General features: G+C 32.5%; 2 protein-coding genes across 2 annotated transcripts; one reads left to right on the top strand and one right to left on the bottom strand.

The window, feature by feature from the left end:
- Window positions 1-216: 216 nt before the first annotated feature.
- On the top strand, window positions 217-4222 carry LOC142235565 (uncharacterized). Its single transcript, XM_075306818.1, has 3 exons — window positions 217-232; window positions 699-1395; window positions 1456-4222. Exons 1-3 carry the CDS (start codon window positions 217-219, stop codon window positions 4220-4222), a joined length of 3480 nt encoding a protein of 1159 aa, XP_075162933.1.
- A 227-nt stretch (window positions 4223-4449) lies between these two features.
- LOC142235564 (uncharacterized) lies at window positions 4450-5619 on the bottom strand. The gene has a single exon (XM_075306817.1). It carries the CDS (start codon window positions 5617-5619, stop codon window positions 4450-4452), a length of 1170 nt encoding a protein of 389 aa, XP_075162932.1.
- Window positions 5620-20857: the final 15238 nt, after the last annotated feature.

Below are 20857 nucleotides of genomic sequence, written 5' to 3'. Positions count from 1 at the left end.
CTTGTGTCACTTTCGATAGCACTTCTTTGAAATAAATACTTGAAAATTAAAAGAAAAAACTATGTTCTATGTCTGATGTAAGAAGAATTTTTAAAAGGAGTTTTCTTTATTTTTTACTTGTGATTTTGACGTCGGTCTGTAAACACGGCTTTTTGGTCTTCTCGAGTTTTTTTTTTTTGAATTTAAAAGTTAAAAATATTAGAAAAAAAACATACAATGGCGCGTTATAACTGTAATTTTTGTCAGTGTACTTTCAACGTGAAAAAAGAGTACATACGTCACAACAAAAAACATTGTTTTGTGTGTAAAGCATTATTTAATAACTTTTACGCATTACGCTATCATTTAAAAAGTGAACACGGCGTAAAAAATAGTGTTCAAGCTGGGAGCAATACAATTATTTCAATAAATGATGAAGTGACTAAGAAAAATCATTATTGCGAAGACTGTAGTGTATATGTTCCCATGAAAAAAGTTCATGAAAGGACAAATGAGCATAAACAAAAAAATTAGCAAAAAAATTGAAGAAAATGTGAACCAAATATTTGGCTTTTTCAATGGGAGAATTACGTCTTATGAATATATAAACAAGACATCTATTCTTCTACCGGAGGACTTTCTGAGAGAGGCAAAAAATTCACTTATTAGACTCCTAAAATCCAAACTAGATGAACACATCTGTTTAAAATTCAACATAGACCTAACAGCGGAATATGTGAAACCAGTGGTGGAGGCTATTTCCGAAGGTCCGTCATCCAGCCACAGGAAAAATGACGGTGTAAGCGAACCCACAATTATTAATCATTCTGCGAAAATGAAATTGCTTACACAGGCTGATGACGTCGAAACAGCTTTTGATGAGCAGTTAGATCGCTTAATGACCAAGCTATCAGAATTTCAGGAAAGAGATTCTGGGTGGGCGTTGCAGAAACTTATTAAGTTAGAAATTAACATAAACAAAGCTTGTCTAACCCGTGGATCACACTTTATTGAGACGCCAAAAAATTTGGCTAATAAACTCGCTTGCCTTAATATTCAAAATCGAGAGGATAACTTCTGCTTCAAATGGTGTCTGGTTGCAGCTTTATATGTAAAGCCTCTTAACAATCCTAATCGGACAACATCCTATAGAGTAGATATAAGTCAAAATCGTATACAACTGTCATCTGGTATAGAGCTTATTTTTGACGGTCTACAGTTTCCTTTGGCGCTTGCGGATATTAAAAAGTTTGAAAAAATGAATGGCGAAATAAGTGTAAATGTTTTTGGCTACGAAGGTGAGGAGGTGGTGGGACCGTATTACTTAACAAAACAGGAAAAAGCTAATCACGTCAACCTCATACTTCTCTACAATGCGGACAAATTCCATTATATATTAATAACAAATATGTCAAGGTAATGTATTGAAAAAAAAAACATAAAGATTGAAAAGCTAAAATATGCTCCTTTTTTCAGATTGTTGAGTAAGCAGATAAGTGATCATAATGGAGAGATTTATATATGCAACAGCTGCTTACAACATTTTGTTCAGGAGATAACCTTGATTGCGCATAAAAGAAACTGTGGCTCTATTGTATGCAGCTTACCGCAGGGTGATAAAGCTATGGTAACATTTAAAAATTTTGAAAGGCAAATGAAAGTACCGTTCGTAGTATACGCCGATTTTGAGTGTGCTTTAGAGCCTATAGTAGATGAACTAAATTTCTCAAACACTAAACGCATAAAAAAACACATTCCATACGCATTTAGTTATCTAATTCAATGCAATTTTGATAACAATTTAAATCGTTTTCGCTTATATACGGGCGAGGATGCACCAAAAAAATTTATTGAAAACATAATGCTAGATTGTAAAGATATATACCATAAATATTTAAGAATAGTTGTACCCATGACTAACTTAACGCCCGAGGAGAACGAAGATTTTGATAGAAGTATTTACTGTCATATATGTGAGCAGGAAATAGGTGAAGATAAAGTTCAAGACCATTGTCATTTAACTGGAAAATATAGAGGCGCAGCACATTCCAATTGTAATCTTCAATACAAAATACCACATTTCATTCCAATATTTTTCCATAATTTTTCATCCTATGATTGTCATCTATTTGTCAAAGATTTGGTTGAATGTGAGGGTGAGACAACGGTAATTCCTCTAAATAAAGAGGTTTATATTGCTATGTCGAACTTTATTCCAATGGACCAAAATTATCGTCTAGAACTTCGTTTTCTGGATAGTTTCAGATTTATGTCCGCGAGCTTAGATTCCATATCCCGAAATTTGTCTGATGATATGTTTCATAACACAAAAATACATTTTCCACAACCAGCTGATTTTCTGTTGATGAAGAGGAAGGGTGTTTTTCCGTACGACTACATATCCTCATTTCAGAAACTGTCAGAAAATCGGTTACCCCCAATAACAGATTTTTTTAACAGTTTAACAAATAGTGAATGCTTAGCCGAGGATTATAAACATGCGCAAGATGTTTGGGAAAACTTTGGCTGTCATTCCTTGAAAGATTATATGGAATTGTATTTGAAAACAGATGTATTGTTGTTATCTGATATATTTGAGAATTTTAGAGAAATATTTATTCGGGTTCATAAACTCGATCCATGTCATTATTTTACGTCGCCAGGTATGGCATGGGGGGCTTTTACTAGACGCATTACATTGGATAAAATTGAGATTCATCTTTTAACGGACATAAATATGCATAATTTTGTTAAAAAGGGTATAAGTGGTGGCATTGTTCAGTGTTCGAAACGACATTCGGTAGCTAACAATGAGTATATGGAAAATTATGATGCACTTAAAGAAATAATAATGCATATGTACGTAGATGCCAACAATTTGTACGGATATGGAATGTCCCAAAGCCTACCTCAAAAAGATTTCGATTGGATTGTTGGTGATGAGCGTTTTCTTCTAAATTTTTATAAAGAAAACATTGCGAATCTCCCACACGATTCCGAAATTGGTTATATATTGGAAGTAGATATTCATTGCCCTAAACAGTTTCACGATTTTCTGAATGATTTCCCTCCATGTCCCGAAAATAAAAAACCTTTTGGATTAAAGTTTTGTAAACTTATAACGGATTTTGTTGACAAGGATTTTTATATAATTCATTATAGAAATCTACAGCAAGCTTTGTCGCTAGGTCTTGTTTTAAAAAAGGTTCATCGAATTTTATCGTTTGTGCAAAGTAATTATATGCAAAAATTTGTAGATATAAATAGTCAATGTAGAGCTGCAACTGACAATCCCTTTGAGAAGGACTTTTTCAAACTTTTAAATAACGCAGTCTATGGAAAAACTATGGAAAATGTTGACAAACGAAAGGACGTCAAATTAGTTAAGTACTGGGAACGGACATACAGAAACAGGTTAGGTGCAAGAGATTTAATAGCAAAACCGAATTTCAATAGCCTTGTACAATTTTCGGATGAAACGCTTGCCATTCAACTTAATAAAGTTAAAGCATATTATGATAAACCTATTTTTATGGGCTTCGCAATATTAGAAGCGTCGAAATGGTTTATGTACGATTTCTATTACAATTTTCTTGTATCTAAATTTCAACGTGACGTGTCATTGCTATATATTGACACAGATTCGTTTATTCTAGAGTTCCGTGGGAGAGATTTCTATAAAGAGTTGTCGGTGACAGATATAAAGGAAAGATTTGACACATCAAATTATCCCATAAATAACCGATATAATATACCACTTGTCAACAAAAAGGTAGTAGGGATGATGAAGGACGAAAATTGCGGTCGTATTATGACAGAGTTCGTTGGTCTTAGACCCAAAATGTATGCAATTAAAATAGAAGGGGACAAAGAGGTCAAAAAAGCAAAGGGTGTTAAGAAGTCTGTCTTAAAAAAATACAACATTGATTCTTATAGAGATTGTCTGTTAAGACAAAAACTTTACAGAGATGAAATGATCACATTCAGGTCGGTAAAACATCAAATATATACAAATAAAGTAAAGAAGGTTACATTAAGCTATTCGGATGATAAAAGATTTATCAATCCTGATGGAGTGACGACGTATGCATGGGGACATTATAATTCCAATATTGCATTAGCGGTAAGCGATGAAAGCATAGATTTAAATTCTATTGAACCTATGGAATTTGATGTTAACTTAGATATAATGAACACTAGTGATCTTGCAACTTTAGAAGAACTAGGTGATTTAGATTTGTAATTGATTTATTGACTTAATATATAAATATATATATAATAGCATGAATATTTTTTTTTTTTTTTATATTACAAATAATTTATGTTTTATTTCGCACTCTTAAGATAGTACACATTTATAAATTATACATATAATTAATTGTTTTATTTTTAAATAATAAACTCTATTTGTTAACAATAAATAAATGAAGAAAAAAATACAATAAATAAAATAAAATTTAAAAGTGTTCTTTATACAATTTTTCGAACAATTCCGTTAAGTGGTATGTATTCTAGTAATCGATCGTGAATAACTATACAATAAGCCAGGGTAGATCCTGGAATTGGTTTACTTGTTTCAAACTCCAATTTTACATCTATGGGTCCACTTTTAATCGTTTCATTCTGATGGTTAACATTGATAACAATTATAGGAGTGGCTTTGAATTTTTCGCAAGAGAGAATAGGTTGTGATTCACGGAAAAAGTAATTTTCCTGAAATGTAGAGTACATTTCGTAAAGGACAGCATACCGATTTTCTTCAAATTTTAAATTTAAGTCATCGTATGGATAGGTTTCTGAATTTAAATGTACTTTAAAATTAGTTAAGTTGCAATGGGTAAATTTTCCATCTCTTTCAAATGCAAACAGAATAAAGCGTGGCCTCTCTCTATTCGTCGAAAGTTTAACATTCCAGTAATTTTTGGTTGAGCCAGCAAACGTTGGATTAAAATGACAGTCCCAACTACGGAAAGCTATGGGTAATGAAATACCGTCCCTTACAGTTTTCATCATATTGAGTTTCATTCCATCGGACAAACGTACATGAGGAATTCTCCATGTAATATTCGAAATCGTCAAATTAACAGTTTCAGTGGGAACTGTAGAGTAACACACATTGTTATCATTTGAACTTCGAAGAAGTATAAGCTCGTGTTTACTATGCAAAATGACTTTATTATAATCTTCTGCGAACCCCAAAAGCATTTTGAGGGGTACGTAAAAATTAAAAGCCTTCAATACTAGTTCTTCGCCGTTATTCCATCCGGCGTTTTTCATTACATTACTCTCAAAATCAGTCATGGAAACAAAATTTTTTATTGTGCTTGCTTTTCCCAAATATCTCGTGCGGTCAACCTCTATACCATTGATATCATATCGAATTTCATCGAACATATGAGCTACGCAATTGCTGCTTAACCGTGCATTTTCAGTTGTCCCGCCTCCCGAAACACTTAGAAAACCTTCTATGTAAATATAACTTTCACAGGGTAGAACAAAAAGATCTTGATTTTGAATACATATCCTTATCTCATCATTATTTTTGAAAGAATTAACATATGGCGTGTAACTATGATAATCCTTTTTTATGATACTCTCTTCGGAGAACGGTTTTTCTGTTATATTAAAGATTTCAGTCATTTTTTAATATTAATTTAAGTGACTTTAAAAACGTTTTATTTTCTTTAGTAAGTTTAACTCTCTTTGGTTTGAAAGTTTCAAGTGGAATGTTTATGTTTCTCCTTTTGATGCTATATTTATTATAAATGATCATTTTGCCTGTGGTCTAAGATGAAGTCGTAGTGAAATTTCTTCTCCTCGAAAATTGATCATACGTTGTTCTTGGTCAACAATCCAAATCTTTAATGAACTGATTTCCTTGACGGTAACTGGTAAATAAATTAAATTTGTAGGCATTTCATCCAATTTATATCCCGGAGGTACATTGATGGCAAACTCATGTATTATGTGCACAGGTTTATTATTCATGTAGGCCCCAGAAGTTATATTGCAATGTATTTGAATGGCATTTACTTTCAGAATATTAACAGGATTAGGGGACCTGTGTCTTATGCCAGATTTCAAAACGATCTTTTCAAAACCAAATAAAGATCCAATGGAATTTTCATGATTGAAGTTTATATCGTCATGAGAAGAAAATATTTCGATTTGTAAGGTATTATTGTTAGCAATAATTTCTAATTGTTTATGTCCATTATGGCTTCTGTATGCCGATTTGATGTAATCAACAATATCTTCAATTTCATATGCACCGATTGGTATTTTAATTTCACCATCTCCTATGTGAAACAAATTATTATCGGAGTCAACATTTGGAATGGAATTGTAGGAATGAAAGTCTACCAAAGAACATTCGTATTCTTCATTTAATTGTATTGATGGGAAATAATTAGCGGTTAATATTGACGACCGCCCAGTTAGGGCTAACGTTATTGACATTCTGAACGCTAATGACTTATTGGGCAAAACGCTTACTTTGTTAAGTTTTAATAGATTTTTATTTTAAAATTTCGGATTTATTTACCCAGGAATTATGGAGGTTTGAAAATCCCAACCATTTTACGTAGGCTTTATCCCCAGTAGTTCTAAGAATTTTTTCAACAAAATAGGTATTGGGATATCGAGTGCGACGAATTTCCTGCTCGTAAAATCCACCTTTAATAGGATGACCTTGATAGTCTTCCAATATATATGTGACGGGGTTTGTTATTCGAACTGTCTTTACTCGAAATATTTCTGTGCTAAAATTTGGTGTATACCCCTTTTCAAAAATATTTTTATATTTACTGATGCGTACATAATCTCCGACTTTATATCTGTGAGGCTTAAACATTTTTATACGATTATATACAGTGTCTAACAATTTCTTTTCATTTTTATTGGCAACATCTTTTGGTGCCATTTTTATTGTTCGATGAAACTTCTTATTATATTTGTTTATAAGTTCTTTGTAGATATCAATCCAATGATAAGTGCCGTTGAAAGAAAATTCTCGAAACATTAGCGTTTTTAATGTTCGATTAAATCTTTCCACAATGGATGCCTTCATTACGCTATATGTTGAATAATGATTAATCGAATATTTTTCCATTAATCCGTGAAATTCTTTGTTGAAAAACTCCTTTCCATCGTCGGTTTGTAAATTTTTTGGAACTCTACCCAACAAAAGTATTTTTCGAAATGCTTTAGATACATCGCTTGCTGTTTTAGTTTTTATGGCTTCCCCCCAAGCATATTTTGAAAAGGTATCTATTACTGTTAACAAATACTTAAATCCATTATTTGCTGTAGAATAATTTCCCATTTCAACCAAATCTGCTTGCCACAGATCATCAATCCCCTTCATTATCACCCTACGTCGAGGAAAATGTTTACGTGCTTGGGAGTGAATCTCATTGACAATTATTCTTTTCTCCATTATTTTTGCTCTGCAATTATATGTGAAATCACATCAAGAACATTTGAAATTTTATGCTTTACTTCAGAAACTTCTTCTGATAGACGACTAAATTCCACACTCAGTTTTTCTTTGAACATTTCTTGGGAATGAACGATTTGTGCTTGTAAATAAGCTTTGTTGACCGCGTCTCTGTCTTCTGATGGGTGACCCAAATTTTTGATTTTTTTATATTGGATATCAAGGTTGTTACTTTGGTCCAGACTAATTCCCAAAATTTTAGAGGCATTTCTCTTAGTAGAAATTGAGTTGGAAAAGTGTCCGAACTTGTCAACGCTCATTTTTCTATTAAAAGATTTTACGAAATTCAATATATTATATTAGCTTCTTTTAATTCCTCTATGATCGATATTATTTCATTGTTATGATTAGAGTGACCAGCGCCCTTGGATGCAATCAAAAGCTTAAGTCGGTCTACGAGTTCATTGGGGTCGTCCCAGTATATATAGTTAGGTTTTTCAAGGTTAACAGTCATTAAACCGTCACCTACGTGAGTTTGCTGAAACATTTTTCTTATTATCTTATTATATTTGTATCCTTTACTACCTTTAATTTGCCCTTTATCATGAAAACCTCTCCTGTGTGCATTTGTGTTAAGCAGAATTTTTTTGTATATTTTCAATTCAGTGTCGTCATAATTCTCAGGGTGATTGTAAAAAAGAAGCTGATATAATCCAGGCGTTAAATTCCAACTTTGATTACCAATTACAACCTTTTCGTTGTTTAGCGTTAAATCTGCATTACCAAATTTAAGAATACCATTTTCATCCCTATGTGGACCATATATTGTGTCAAGTTTGTTCTTGTTTTCAAGTGTGATCAAATCTTTGTTATATTCTTCATCTTCCGATTGAGAAAAAAATTCGTCTTCATTTTCTTCACCTTCTTCTTTTTTAATATCATTCACCGCACTTTCTTCTTTTTTTAAGTTTTCTTTAATGTTAATCTTTTCAGGTTTGACCGACTGATTTGAATTATTCAATTTTATAATTTTTTTCAATGGTGTAGTTATGGGTTTAAATGCGTTCTCCAGCTGATTTTCCATCTCTTTCTCTCCCAGCTTGAAAGATTGGAATTTTTTCCTTAAAATCTTTCGGGATTTAACAAGCTCTTTCAAAATATTCTCATCCATTCTGGAGATTAACTTTTGTTTATAATATGTAGCCGATCAAGCAGTTTATATATGGGAAATTTTACAGTTATATTTTATGATTTTTAACTAGGAAAGATTTATTATACATAGAGCGTCTGTCATTAATGAAAGTTCTTTGCTTACTAAATTTGAATAAACTTGTCAAACCCTTTTCTATAGCGCCCTTCATTTAGTTCATTATCTTTACAAATAACCAAAAATCCATATTGCTCTTTCCAACATTCATGACATATATCAAGAAATTTGTTAAATGATACATCGACACCAACGTGATCATTATATATATGTCTTATATTGAGATCATCCTGCTTAAACATAATAATCAAGTTTGTATTGTCTCGTATCAAATGTTTCGGTATATGTGTGTATGTTTGACACAAATAGAAGCAGTCGATATTTTTATGCCTTCCCATACAAAAATACGACCGAATGTTACTTTGCTTCTCACAGGCGACATCATCAAATATCATTATCGAATTAATTTTCGCCAAGTCTAATGGCACAACAGCTTCATTATCAGAAAACGTGTAGAACCCCATACCCTTTATGGGTTCAATTAATGCTTTTAGATATTGATACTTTGATTGAAAAAGTGACTTCGAGTATAAATAAACATTCTCAAATTTTAAACCATTTGGACTTTCAATTAAACTAATCATGGCGTTTGTTTTACCACAATTAGAGGGCCCAACTATAAGTGCTCGAATGGAATTTGGTAGCAATGGACTGTGTCTCATCCGTTTGCTTCCATCACTTTTTACAAAATCATAACTTTTTATACAAATATTTTTATCTTGCTTTATTAACCGCATTGTGACAACTGCATATTATATTTTATATAATCTCCTTTTATATCTTATTGCAGCATTAAATAATTTACAGGTATCGATTTACATTACATACATATATAATGTTTGTTTACCCCAAAAGTAAACTTAATTGTAAAAAGACCTTTCGAGGAAGAGGATTGTTAAATTCGTTCATTAATTCATTGCCAATTGAACTTCATCTTCCCGGTTATCAATTTTGTGGGCCTGGAACCAAATTAAAAAAGCGATTGGAGAGAGGTGATAGAGGAATCAACGGATTAGATGCCGCATGCAAAACTCATGATATTGCATACTCTCAAAGTAAAGATATAAATCAACGACATATTGCTGACCAAACATTATCTGAAAAGGCTTGGGAACGATTTAAAGCTAAGGATAGCTCTTGGGGAGAAAAAATAAACTCGTATTTGGTGACAAACGCTATGAAAGCTAAAATGAAATTGGGAATGGGAATGGGAGTAAAAAAACACGATATGCGCGGAAAAAAAATATTTTCCAATGCTATAAAAAATGCCACAACAATCTTAAGGAAAGAAAAGCCCGAGGATGTAAAGACAGCCATAAAAATTGCCCGAAAATCTATTACCAAATCATTTAAAGGGAAAAAGTCCAAGGTTGTCATTCCTCGTGTGATAAGAGTGCCTAAAATTGGCGGGTTTCTTCCACTAATACCCATTCTAACCGCACTTAGTGCAATTGGAGCTCTATCAACTGGTGGAGCATCAATAGCGAAAGCAGTTAATTCAGCAAAGAGTGCAAAACAACAACTTGAAGAAAATATACGTCATAACAAAAAGATTGAGGACATTGCTATGGGAAAGGGACTTTACCTAAAAACTTTTAAAAGGGGAATGGGTATAGTGTTAAAAAATAATGAAATCTCAACAAAAAACTTATAAACAAGCTGCCCAATAAACCTCTTACCGATATAGAGATCGAATCATTTGCAAAAAAATATATCCCTTATTCTAGAGGTGTATTCATGCGTGACCAACTTCCAAAAAAATCACATGTCAAAGAATGCGGAATTATTAACCTTGATTCCCATGATGGCCCAGGAACTCATTGGGTGGCTTATAATAAAAATAAAAGCAGTGTGGAGTATTATGACAGCTTTGGTAATCTACAACCGCCTTTAGAATTACTACACTATTTAGGAACTAACATAAACTACAACTACACACGAGATCAAAACTTTGATTCCTTTCAATGTGGTCATCTATCCTTAAGATTTTTGCTCTTATCTACAAAATTTGAATAAAAAGCAACAGACTTCAGTTATATATGATACAGTTCATCGAAAACTTCGAAGCAAACTCATCTTGAGCTATTTACTGTTGTTTTCTTTTTCTATTTTTTTTTTACTTGGGTGTCGTGAACGACCTTAACACAATTAATACACAGTGAGAAGTAGAATCTTAACCATGTATTTCTCAAACATTGAATATCTAAACCCAGTCTATGCTATACATGACAGATTTCATCGTGAAGATGAACGTTTGAAAACCTTTGATACATGGCCTCTGGATTTTATAAGTGTTAGAGAACTGGCTATTACGGGAATGTTTTATACGGGAAAAGGAGACATAGTAAAATGCTACTTCTGTGAAGTGGAAATATTTTCATGGGAACCTATGGATATACCTGTTGAGGAACATCTGCGATGGTCAATTAATTGTCCATTATTAAGGAGATATTCAACTAACAATGTATCGATAAATGCTGCCGAACTCAACACTATTCTACCAGATTTGGGATTTGATGTGTGTGGAAGCCGATGGTCTCATTTAGAAATTTAAAAAAAAAAGAAAAAATAAAAATAAAAAAATACAAAACGTAATATATCTTGTTTTCTTTGGTTTATATATTTTAATTTACTCCATGATTAAATCATCTATGTTGCTAAAATTTTTTTCAACAAATACCAGCAACTTAAACAAATTATTAAGAGCACATCTAAATTGATTATGTACATGAATATAACAAGACGTGTTGTAATCATATAAATTTTTAAAGCTAGTTTTATATTCTAGATTTATTATAGATGTTCCTAAATATTTTTTCAAAAAATCTTGCTTATTTTTACCGAATACAAATATATATTTATAACTATTTAGAGGAGTTAGTATGTTTTCCACATTCCTATAGTCTATGGTACCCATAGACCAGTCTAGACCATTCACATATTTTTTGCAGTACATATTTTTCCTTAGTGCCTCTCTATTGAGTTCTCGAATGTTGAAGGGCTCCTTGAAGACGAAGTGACTTGGTGTTATTGATGTTAAAGGCATAAATGCCAACTCCTTCATGAATATCACGTTGTCGTTTCCATGGCATCCTTGGAAATCTACCAACATGATTTCAGATCTTTCGATGGTCGTCATTTTGTCCATATTTCGTTCTCAGTTTGCTTCAAAGTTTTCGATGAACTGTAGCATATACCACTGCAGCTTCTTTCTTTTATAGGGATTTTATTCAAATTATCCACAAAATTTGAAGAGCAAAAATCGTAAGGATAGATGCCCCATATTGAAAGAAATCAAAGTTTTCTTCTCGTGTGTAGTTGTAGCTTATGCTAGTTCCTAGCAATAATTTCTTGGAGAAGAAAATACATGCTACAATTTTATGAAAAAAAGACCAAACATATAGAAGCCTAATATTAAAACAACTGGGCTCAATTATATTTACTATGTCAAGGTCATTAACGTGTCTCAAAGTAACACGTAAACAAAACTCCCCCCTTCTTCTAACTGCGTGTACAATGAAGTTACTACGTCACATCAAATTCATTTTTTTTTTTCAAAGGCTACACCACAAGTGAACAAACAAATTCCCAAGCATACACACACACACACATTATTTATTTATTTCCCAAATGTGTGCGAGATCAATACGGTCTCTGGTGTCCACTATAGGAGGAACGTAATTCACTCAATCCAATTGCACATACCATTTGAAAAAATAAAAAAAGAAAAAAAAACAAAACAGAAACTCCAACGATCTCAAGTCTAGATTCCAAAATATAAACAAATAACAAAATTATATAATTTCTTGGAGAAGAAAATAAAGGCGACAATTTTATGAAAAAAAGACCAAACAAATAGAAGCCCAATATTAAAACCCCTTTCCCCATCAATTTATTCCCATTGCTCATATTTTTTTTATTTCCTTGATGCAGATGGTCAGAGGCAAAAAGGTGTCGAATTACTCCAAAGTGATCCGACGTGACGATCACCAAGGGTAAAACTTTAAACTCATAGAGGAAAACTTCCAGACGGAGACAAAAGTCAAAAGTAAGGGCAGAGGCAAATGACTCATGGGCAGAGGCAAAAGTCTCATGGCAGAGGCAAAAGTCTCATGGCAGAGGCCAACAAGGACAGACAAGACCACCCACATAGAACTTATTTGTAGACCAAGGGGTGTGGGGAGGGGAAAAGAGATGTGTAATTGGACACCATTTTGCCATCAAGGGGGGTATGAGAGGGCGAGGGGGAAGTGTAATTTGACACGGTTTGGCCATTCCTTTGATCTCATTCTCTCATTCCCATACTACTCCCTAGGACGTATATTTAAGGAGATATGGGCAAAATAACTTTTTCATAAAAAAATTGCAATTTTTTTTAGGTTTTGAGCGGATTATTAAATTTTTTGAGGTGTTACGAATTAAAGTCCTTTTCGCTCTAGGACGCGTATATACGAAGATATGGGCAAAATAAGATTTTCAGATAAAAATTTAAATTTTTTTAGGTTTTGGGAGGATTATTCAATTTTTTGGGGGGTGGTCATGAATTAAAGTCCTTTTCGCGCTAGGGCGCTTAGTTTAGGAGATAAGGGCAAAATAAGTTTTTCATATCAAAATTTAAATTTTTTTTAAATTTTGGGTGGATTTGTCAATTTTTTGGGGGGTGGTCACGAATTAAAGTCCATTTCGCCCTAGGACGTATATTTAAGGAGATATGGGCAAAATAACTTTTTCATATAAAAATTGCAATTTTTTTTAGGTTTTGAGTGGATTATTAAATTTTTTGGGGTGTTACGAATTAAAGTCCTTTTCGCTCTAGGACGCGTATATACGAAGATATGGGCAAAATAAGTTTTTCAGATAAAAATTTCAATTTTTTTAGGTTTTGGGAGGATTATTCAATTTTTTTTTGGGGTGGTCATGAATTAAAGTCCTTTTCGCGCTAGGGCGCTTAGTTTAGGAGATATGGGCAAAATAAGTTTTTCATATCAAAATTTAAATTTTTTAGGTTTTGGGTGGATTTGTCAATTTTTTGGGGGTGGTCACGAATTAAAGTCCTTTTCGCCCTAGGACGTATATTTAAGGAGATATGGGCAAAACAACTTTCTCATATAAAAATAGCAATTTTTTTAGGTTTCGAGCGGATTATTAAATTTTTTGGGGTGTTACGAATTAAAGTCCTTTTCGCTCTAGGACGCGTATATACGAAGATATGGGCAAAATAAGTTTTTCAGATAAAAATTTAAATTTTTTTAGGTTTTGGGAGGATTATTCAATTTTTTTGGGGGTGGTCATGAATTAAAGTCCTTTTCGCGCTAGGGCGCTTAGTTTAGGAGATATGGGCAAAATAAATTTTTCATATCAAAATTTAATTTTTTTTTAGGTTTTGTGTGGATTTGTCAATTTTTTGGGTGTGGTCACGAATTAAAGTCCTTTTCGGCCTAGGACGTATATTTAAGGAGATATGGGCAAAATAACTTTTTCATATAAAAATTGCAATTTTTTTAGGTTTTGAGTGGATTATTAAATTTTTTGGGGTGTTACGATATGGGCAAAAAAAGTTTTTCAGATAAAAATTTCAATTTTTTTAGGTTTTGGGAGGATTATTCAATTTTTTTGGGGGTGGTCATGAATTAAGGTCCTTTTCGTGGATTTGTCAAGTTTTTGTGGGTGGTCACGAATTAAAGTCCTTTTCGCCCTAGGACGTATATTTAAGGAGATATGGGCAAAATAACTTTTTCATATAAAAATTGCAATTTTTTTAGGTTTTGAGTGGATTATTAAATTTTTTGGGGTGTTACGAATTAAAGTCCTTTTCGCTCTAGGTCGCGTATATACGAAGATATGGGCAAAATAAGTTTTTCAGATAAAAATTTCAATTTTTTTAGGTTTTGGGAGGATTATTCAATTTTTTTGGGGGTGGTCATGAATTAAAGTCCTTTTCGCGCTAGGGCGCTTAGTTTAGGAGATATGGGCAAAATAAGTTTTTCATATCAAAATTTAAATTTTTTAGGTTTTGGGTGGATTTGTCAATTTTTTGGGGGTGGTCACGAATTAAAGTCCTTTTCGCCCTTGGACGTATATTTAAGGAGATATGGGCAAAACAACTTTCTCATATAAAAATAGCAATTTTTTTAGGTTTCGAGCGGATTATTAAATTTTTTGAGGTGTTACGAATTAAAGTCCTTTTCGCTCTAGGACGCGTATATACGAAGATATGGGCAAAATAAGTTTTTCAGATAAAAATTTCAATTTTTTTTGGTTTTGGGAGGATTATTCAATTTTTTTGGGGGTGGTCATGAATTAAAGTCCTTTTCGCGCTAGGGCGCTTAGTTTAGGAGATATGGGCAAAATAAGTTTTTCATATCAAAATTTAATTTTTTTAGGTTTTGGGTGGATTTGTCAATTTTTTGCGGGTGGTCACGAATTAAAGTCCATTTCGCCCTAGGACGTATATTTAAGGAGATATGGGCAAAATAACTTTTTCATATAAAAATAGCAATTTTTTTAGGTTTTGAGCGGATTATTAAATTTTTTGGGGTGTTACGAATTAAAGTCCTTTTCGCTCTAGGACGCGTATATACGAAGATATGGGCAAAATAAGTTTTTCAGATAAAAATTTCAATTTTTTTAGGTTTTGGGAGGATTATTCAATTTTTTTTTTTGGTGTGGTCATGAATTAAAGTCCTTTTCGCGCTAGGGCGCTTAGTTTAGGAGATATGGGCAAAATAAGTTTTTCATATCAAAATTTAAATTTTTTTTAGGTTTTGGGTGGATTTGTCAATTTTTTGGGTGTGGTCACGAATTAAAGTCCATTTCGCCCTAGGACGTATATTTAAGGAGATATGGGCAAAATAACTTTTTCATATAAAAATTGCAATTTTTTTAGGTTTTGAGTGGATTATTAATTTGTTTGGGGTGTTACGAATTAAAGTCCTTTTCGCTCTAGGACGCGTATATACGAAGATATGGGCAAAATAAGTAAAAATTTCAATTTTTTAGGTTTTGGGAGGATTATTCAATTTTTTTGGGGGTGGTCATGAATTAAAGTCCTTTTCGCGCTAGGGCGCTTAGTTTAGGAGATATGGGCAAAATAAGTTTTTCATATCAAAATTTAAATTTTTTTAGGTTTTGGGTGGATTGTCAATTTTTTGGGGGTGGTCACGAATTAAAGTCCATTTCGCCCTAGGACGTATATTTAAGGAGATATGGACAAAATAACTTTTTCATATAAAAATTGCAATTTTTTTAGATTTTGGGTGGATTTGTCAATTTTTTGGGGGTGGTCACGAATTAAAGTCCTTTTCGCCCTAGGACGTATATATAAGGAGATATGGGCAAAATAACTTTTTCATATAAAAATAGCAATTTTTTTAGGTTTCGAGCGGATTATTAAATTTTTTGAGGTGTTACGAATTAAAGTCCTTTTCGCTCTAGGACGCGTATATACGAAGATATGGGCAAAATAAGTTTTTCAGATAAAAATTTCAATTTTTTTTGGTTTTGGGAGGATTATTCAATTTTTTTGGGGGTGGTCATGAATTAAAGTCCTTTTCGCGCTAGGGCGCTTAGTTTAGGAGATATGGGCAAAATAAGTTTTTCATATCAAAATTTAATTTTTTTAGGTTTTGGGTGGATTTGTCAATTTTTTGCGGGTGGTCACGAATTAAAGTCCATTTCGCCCTAGGACGTATATTTAAGGAGATATGGGCAAAATAACTTTTTCATATAAAAATAGCAATTTTTTTAGGTTTTGAGCGGATTATTAAATTTTTTGGGGTGTTACGAATTAAAGTCCTTTTCGCTCTAGGACGCGTATATACGAAGATATGGGCAAAATAAGTTTTTCAGATAAAAATTTCAATTTTTTTAGGTTTTGGGAGGATTATTCAATTTTTTTTTTTGGTGTGGTCATGAATTAAAGTCCTTTTCGCGCTAGGGCGCTTAGTTTAGGAGATATGGGCAAAATAAGTTTTTCATATCAAAATTTAAATTTTTTTTAGGTTTTGGGTGGATTTGTCAATTTTTTGGGTGTGGTCACGAATTAAAGTCCATTTCGCCCTAGGACGTATATTTAAGGAGATATGGGCAAAATAACTTTTTCATATAAAAATTGCAATTTTTTTAGGTTTTGAGTGGATTATTAATTTGTTTGGGGTGTTACGAATTAAAGTCCTTTTCGCTCTAGGACGCGTATATACGAAGATATGGGCAAAATAAGTAAAAATTTCAATTTTTTAGGTTTTGGGAGGATTATTCAATTTTTTTGGGGGTGGTCATGAATTAAAGTCCTTTTCGCGCTAGGGCGCTTAGTTTAGGAGATATGGGCAAAATAAGTTTTTCATATCAAAATTTAAATTTTTTTAGGTTTTGGGTGGATTGTCAATTTTTTGGGGGTGGTCACGAATTAAAGTCCATTTCGCCCTAGGACGTATATTTAAGGAGATATGGACAAAATAACTTTTTCATATAAAAATTGCAATTTTTTTAGATTTTGGGTGGATTTGTCAATTTTTTGGGGGTGGTCACGAATTAAAGTCCTTTTCGCCCTAGGACGTATATATAAGGAGATATGGGCAAAATAACTTTTTCATATAAAAATTGCAATTTTTTAGGTTTTGAATGGATTATTAAATTTTTTGGGGTGTTACGAATTAAAGTCCTCTTCGCTCTAGGACGCGTATATACGAAGATATGGGCAAAATAAGTTTTTCAGATAAAAATTTCAATTTTTTTAGGTTTTGGGAGGATTATTCAATTTTTTTTTTTTTTGGGTGGTCACGAATTAAAGTCCTTTTCGCGCTAGGGCGCTTAGTTTAGGAGATATGGGCAAAATAAGTTTTTCATATCAAAATTTAAATTTTTTTAGGTTTTGGGTGGATTTGTCAATTTTTTGCGGGTGGTCACGAATTAAAGTCCATTTCGCCCTAGGACGCATATTTAAGGAGATATGGGCAAATAACTTTTTCATAGAAAAATTGCAATTTTTTTAGGTTTTGAGTGGATTATTAAATTTTTTGGGGTGTTACGAATTAAAGTCTTTTTCGCTCTAGGACGCGTATATACGAAGATATGGGCAAAATAAGTTTTTCAGATAAAAATTTCAATTTTTTAGGTTTTGGGAGGTTATTCAATTTTTTTGGGGGTGGTCATGAATTAAAGTCCTTTTCGCGCTAGGGCGCTTAGTTTAGGAGATATGGGCAAAATAAGTTTTTCAGATAAAAATTTCGATTTTTTTAGGTTTTGGGTGGATTTGTCAATTTTTTGGGGGTGGTCACGAATTAAAGTCCTTTTCGCCCTAGAACGTATATTTAAGGAGATATGGGCAAAACAACTTTTTCATATCAAAATAGCAATTTTTTAGGTTTGGAGCGGATTATTAAATTTGTTGGGGTGTTACGAATTAAAGTCCTTTTCGCTCTAGGACGCGTATATACGAAGATATGGGCAAAATAAGTTTTTCAGATAAAAATTTCAATTTTTTTAGGTTTTGGGAGGATTATTCAATTTTTTTGGGGGTGGTCATGAATTAAAGTCCTTTTCGCGCTAGGGCGCTTAGTTTAGGAGATATGGGCAAAATAAATTTTTCATATCAAAAATTAATTTTTTTTTAGGTTTTGGGTGGATTTGTCAATTTTTTGGGTGTGGTCACGAATTAAAGTCCTTTTCGGCCTAGGACGTATATTTAAGGAGATATGGGCAAAATAACTTTTTCATATAAAAATTGCAATTTTTTTAGGTTTTGAGTGGATTATTAAATTTTTTCGGGTGTTACGATATGGGCAAAATAAGTTTTTCAGATAAAAATTTCAATTTTTTCAGGTTTTGGGAGGATTATTCAATTTTTTTGGGGGTGGTCATGAATCAAAGTCCTTTTCGTGGATTTGTCAAGTTTTTGTGGGTGGTCACGAATTAAAGTCCTTTTCGCCCTAGGACGTATATTTAAGGAGATATGGGCAAAATAACTTTTTCATATAAAAATTTCAATTTTTTTAGGTTTTAAGCGGATTATTAAATTTTTTGGGGTGTTACGAATTAAAGTCCTTTTCGCTCTAGGACGCGTATATACGAAGATATGGGCAAAATAAGATTTTCAGATAAAATTTTCAATTTTTTTAGGTTTTGGGAGGATTATTAAATTTTTTTGGGGATGGTCATGAATTAAAGTCCTTTTCGCGCTAGGACGTATATTTAAGGAGATATCGGCAAAATAACTTTTTCAAATAAAAAGTGCAATTTTTTTAGGTTTTGAGCGGATTATTAAATTTTTTGGGGTGTTACGAATTAAAGTCCTTTTCGCTCTAGGACGCGTATATACGAAGATATGGGCAAAATAAGTTTTTCAGATAAAAATTTAAATTTTTTTTAGGTTTTGGGAGGATTATTTAATTTTTTTGGGGGTGGTCATGAATTAAAGTCCTTTTCGCGCTAGGGCGCTTAGTTTAGGAGATATGGTCAAAATAAATTTTTCATATCAAAATTTAAATTTTTTTTAGGTTTTGGGTGGATTTGTCAATTTTTTGGGTGTGGTCACGAATTGAAGTCCTTTTCGCCCTAGGACGTATATTTAAGGAGATATGGGCAAAATAACTTTGTCATATAAAAATCGCAATTTTTTTAGGTTTTGAGTGGATTATTAAATTTTTTGGGGTGTTACGAATTAAAGTCCTTTTCGCTCTAGGACGCGTATATACGAAGATATGGGCAAAATAAGTTTTTCAGATAAAAATTTCAATTTTTTTAGGTTTTGGGAGGATTATTCAATTTTTTTGGGGGTGGTCATGAATTAAAGTCCTTTTCGCGCTAGGGCGCTTAGTTTAGGAGATATGGGCAAAATAAGTTTTTCATATCAAAATTTAAATTTTTTTAGGTTTTGGGTGGATTTGTCAATTTTTTGGGGGTGGTCACGAATTAAAGTCCATTTCGCCCTAGGACGCATATTTAAGGAGATATGGGCAAAATAACTTTTTCATATAAAAATAGCAATTTTTTTAGGTTTTGAGCGGATTATTAAATTTTTTGGGGTGTTACGAATTAAAGTCCTTTTCGCTCTAGGACGCGTATATACGAAGATATGGGCAAAATAAGTTTTTCAGATAAAAATTTCAATTTTTTTAGGTTTTGGGAGGATTATTCAATTTTTTTGTTTGGGGTGGTCATGAATTAAAGTCCTTTTCGCGCTAGGGCGCTTAGTTTAGGAGATATGGGCAAAATAAATTTTTCATATCAAATTTAATTTTTTTTTAGGTTTTGGGTGGATTTGTCAATTTTTTGGGTGTGGTCACGAATTAAAGTCCTTTTCGGCCTAGGACGTATATTTAAGGAGATATGGGCAAAATAACTTTTTCATATAAAAATTGCAATTTTTTTAGGTTTTGAGTGGAATTTTAAATTTTTTGGGGTGTTACGATATGGGCAAAATAAGTTTTTCAGATAAAAATTTCAATTTTTTTAGGTTTTGGGAGGATTATTCAAATTTTTTTGGGGTGGTCATGAATTAAAGTCCTTTTCGTGGATTTGTCAAGTTTTTGTGGGTGGTCACGAATTAAAGTCCTTTTCGCCCTAGGACGTATATTTAAGGAGATATGGGCAAAATAACTTTTTCATATAAAAATTGCAATTTTTTTAGGTTTTGAGCGGATTATTAAATTTTTTGGGGTGTTACGAATTAAAGTCCTTTTCGCTCTAGGACGCGTATATACGAAGATATGGGCAAAATAAGATTTTCAGATAAAATTTTCAATTTTTTTAGGTTTTGGGAGGATTATTAAATTTTTTTGGGGGTGGTCATGAATTAAAGTCCTTTTCGCGCTAGGGCGCTTAGTTTAGGAGATATGGGCAAAATAAGTTCTTCATATCAAAATTTAAATTTTTTAGGTTTTGGGTGGATTTGTCAATTTTTTGGGGGTGGTCACGAATTAAAGTCCTTTTCGCCCTAGGACGTATATTTAAGGAGATATCGGCAAAATAACTTTTTCAAATAAAAATTGCAATTTTTTTAGGTTTTGAGCGGATTATTAAATTTTTTGGGGTGTTACGAATTAAAGTCCTTTTCGCTCTAGGACGCGTATATACGAAGATATGGGCAAAATAAGATTTTCAGATAAAATTTTCAATTTTTTTAGGTTTTGGGAGGATTATTAAATTTTTTTGGGGGTGGTCATGAATTAAAGTCC

The sequence above is a fragment of the Haematobia irritans genome, chromosome 4 (assembly GCF_050003625.1).
Source record: "Haematobia irritans isolate KBUSLIRL chromosome 4, ASM5000362v1, whole genome shotgun sequence".
Lineage (NCBI taxonomy): Eukaryota > Metazoa > Arthropoda > Insecta > Diptera > Muscidae > Haematobia > Haematobia irritans.
The sequence above is the reverse complement of the archived record's forward strand: the minus strand, read 5'-3'. Positions and strand labels throughout refer to the sequence as shown.

Coding starts and splice junctions, on each gene's coding strand:
- LOC142235565 (XM_075306818.1), top strand. Junction 1,396..1,455: donor TTAATAACAAATATGTCAAG/GTAATGTATTGA, acceptor TCCTTTTTTCAG/ATTGTTGAGTAAGCAGATAA.
- LOC142235564 (XM_075306817.1), bottom strand. CDS start 5,619: ATGACTGAAATCTTTAATATAACAGAAAAACCGTTCTCCGAAGAGAGT.